Source organism: Triticum urartu, unplaced genomic scaffold, assembly GCF_003073215.2.
Source record: "Triticum urartu cultivar G1812 unplaced genomic scaffold, Tu2.1 TuUngrouped_contig_8163, whole genome shotgun sequence".
In the NCBI taxonomy this organism is placed as follows: domain Eukaryota; kingdom Viridiplantae; phylum Streptophyta; class Magnoliopsida; order Poales; family Poaceae; genus Triticum; species Triticum urartu.
This window is the reverse complement of record NW_024119083.1, coordinates 7,465-10,929: the sequence shown is the minus strand read 5'-3', so window position 1 is coordinate 10,929 and position 3,465 is coordinate 7,465. Positions and strand designations below refer to the sequence as shown.

At 42.4% G+C, this 3,465-nt stretch overlaps 1 protein-coding gene across 1 annotated transcript; it reads right to left on the bottom strand.

Moving 5' to 3' along the window:
- Nucleotides 1-7: 7 nt before the first annotated feature.
- Nucleotides 8-673, bottom strand: LOC125531808 (ammonium transporter 3 member 1-like; the record flags this gene model as incomplete). Its single annotated transcript, XM_048696067.1, has 1 exon — nt 8-673. A coding segment is annotated over exon 1 (666 nt), but the record flags the coding sequence as incomplete, so codon positions are not given.
- Nucleotides 674-3,465: the final 2,792 nt, after the last annotated feature.

Below are 3,465 nucleotides of genomic sequence, written 5' to 3'. Positions count from 1 at the left end.
CCCTGGGCCCGACACCGTACGCGGCGGTGACCCCGGCGATCCCGGAGGAGAGGTGGATGACGTAGCCGCCGGAGTAGTCCATGACGCCCCACTGGAAGAGGAAGCCTCCGCCCCAGAGCGAGAAGGCGCCGATGGTGTAGGAGAAGGTGAGCCAGAGCGGGACGAAGATCATCCAGGCCCTGATGTTCATGCGGCCCAGCAGCGAGCCGGCGAGGAGGATGAGCGTGATGGCGGCGAAGACGCACTGGAAGTAGACCATGGAGGCCATGGGGTAATTCGGATTGATCCAGGGCGTCTCTTGGCTGCCGTCCTTGAAGAAGTGGGTGGACTCCGGCAGCACGGCCTGCATGAGGAGGAACTGCTGCCCGAGCGCCGGCCGGGCCTTGCCCCAGAAGGGGACCAGCTGGTGGCCGAAGGACATGTTGTAGCCCCAGGTGACCCAGCACAGCCACACGGCGGCGAAGGCGTAGAGCGCCATGAAGGCCGAGTTCACGGCCCACTTCTTCTTCACGATGCTGCCGTAGAGGATCACCAGGCCGGGCATGCTCTGCAAGCCCACCAGCGTCGCGGCGATCATCTGCCATGCGTTGTCGCCCTTGTTCAGCCATGGCGGCACCACTATGCCGTTGGGCGCGTACCCAACGGACATGTTGTAGTCCGCGGCCAACGACATCTTGCTACTTCGACCGACAGGCCCGCGCCGAGCTCGCTGCGGTTAGATAGTACACGCACGTGCGAGCGAGCTAGCTAGCCGGAGAAGCTACCGGTCGGTGTGACTGATGGCTGGTGAAGCTATGCTAGGATCGCGGTCTTATATATAGGGATCAGTATAGGGAGGTCCGTCGTGTCCAACAAAACAAAGTCTGATCAGCGGCTGACATTGGGGCAAGGCCGACCAACGGCGGGCGTGCCGAGCTAGAGCATTGTTAAGTGGCTCGCCGAGGAGGGAGATCCTATGCCGCTAAGCTGTATCAATGAGCTGGGGCTCGGAGTTGCAGCGAGGAAGAAGATTCCAAGCACGGGGCGTTGGAACTGAAGGAAGGGCTATCTATATTTAGATGATTATGTAAAACAGTTTTGCTTGTCTTTTTTTATTCTTCTAAAAAAAAATCTGCTTATCAGTCTTTGTAGAAAATCTCTAATACACCCTCTGTTCACGAATATAAGATATTTTGCATATTTCTATATACATCCGATTCAAAATACATATGGATTGAAGTGAGTAAACAAACGCATTAAAATGTGCCCACGTACAATCAGTTTAAAAAACAATTAAACATCTTATATTTGTGAACGTAGAGAGTAGCATTCAGGATTCCAAGCACGGGGCGTCGGAACTGAACGAAGGGCTTTCTATATCTAGCTTATTATGTAAAAAAACTACTCGTCTTTTTTCTTCTTCTAGAAAAATCTGCTTATCAGTATTTTTAGAAAATCTCTAATACTCCCTATGTTCACAAATATAAGATGTTTTGCATATTTCAATATGAAGTACGTACGGATTCAAATGGATGTATAAGCACACTAAATTCAAACTACATATGACAGAAATGGATGAATAAACACATGAAAACGTGTCCATGTACATTTAATTTAAAGAAAAGTTAAGCATCTTGTATTTGTGAACTGAGGGAGTAGCATTCAGGATTTATTTATATTAGTAACAATGGAACGTTCGGAATAACGCTTTAGCTTGGCGCCCTCCGTTTCTTGGAGCTCCTATTTGACGCTCTTTACGTCAAATAGGAGGCTGCCGCAGTGGGCTCTACTGTTGCTTTCTGGTTCACTGTAGCGAAAACATAAATAAAAAAAATATAACAGTTTTGAACGTGAATATTTTTTGAAAATTTCAGATCATTTTTTGAATTTTTTTGAACAGTTATTAATATGCTATTTTTTGTTCTATTTTTTAAACACGGTCATTTTTTAAAATTTCAAAACATGTAAAAAACGCTAATATCTTTAGAATTTATGAGAAGATTTTCAAAACAGACATGTTTTGTGAAATTTCGAACATTTTTTGTGCAAATGAAAAAATATTTTATGAACTTATTTTGAAACTGGAAACATTATTTGAAATTTAAAACAGTATCTAAAAACCATTTATATTTTTTGAAAATACAAAAAAAATATGACGTGATTTTTACAAAATTGTAAAAAATATAAAAAGTAGAAAACGAGAATATTTTTGTATTGGTGATTTTTTTAGAGAAGCAAACATTTTCAGAATTCCAAACGAACTATGAACACCTGAACTTTTTAGAAAAAAATTCAGATTTTTTTTGAGAATTTATGAATATTTTTAGAAAATGGAAATATTTTTAAAAATAAAAAAATAAAACCCTGATCAGAAATAGAAGGAAAAAACAGTGAGCACCCTATCTGAAATTGGGCGGGCCCACTCGAGCGCTAGCCGCTAGGGTCGCGTGGCTGTGTGCAACCCCGTCAAGTTGTCGCTTTAATCCGTGAAAATAGGATCCATAGTTCATAGGCATCTCATCGTCATATCATTTTAAAATTTACGAAGTCATCGTAAACACCTCAGCGTCGACGGGAACATCTCCTCTTACTGAATGCGCATCGCTGGAATTCCTGAAATAAATGCGAGCATCAGGATTTAAACCTTGATGGGGTAGGGATACCACAGTCCCTCTAACCATTCAACCACAGGTTGGTTCGCACCTTCCTTCCTGGAGCTAGCAAGGCCGCAACTGTCCACCATGTTATTTTTTTATACACAATACACATGTAGACACTCATACATACACACATACTCTCATTCTTACGAACGAACGAACATACGCACACACACACCCTACCTCTATGAGCATATTCGAGAGACTTAGCTGACACATCATCTTGACGAGAATGTCTTCTCCCAGTAAACGCACATCGCCGGAAGGCCTGAAATAAATCCAGAAAAATGCGGGCACTTAGTGTCAAGTCTAAGACTTGAACTCTGATGGGTGGGGAAAACACTGTCCTACTAACCATCCAACCACAGGTTGGTTCGCGTTCACCATATCATTTCAACAACGTAACATCTAACACGCAAAAATCTTATCCATAAGAAAAAAGTCAAATTGACATAAGTGTGCATAAAAAAATACAAAATGATGATATGTATATTTAAAGTTGATTAAAAATATTTCTTAGCTCAAATTATAGACTTCTCGAAAAAATTCACTAGACTTTAGATGATGGCTTCAAAATTATGTCTAGTTTTTTGGGGGTCAACATGATGACTTATTGAAGAACGTAGTCATCTATTTTCATGTTTAATAATTGCTTTTTGGTAAAATTGATTGTTTTTAAAACTACTACACTAAAAATTGTGGGAATCGACCATATTTTCATTTTATGCCACCATAGGTGTAGCTTCATGGAAAAATCTACTTTTTCATATTTAACGCCCGTTGTGGGCGTCAAGGGAGTTGACACCTATGCGTCCCCGCCTACAGGCCT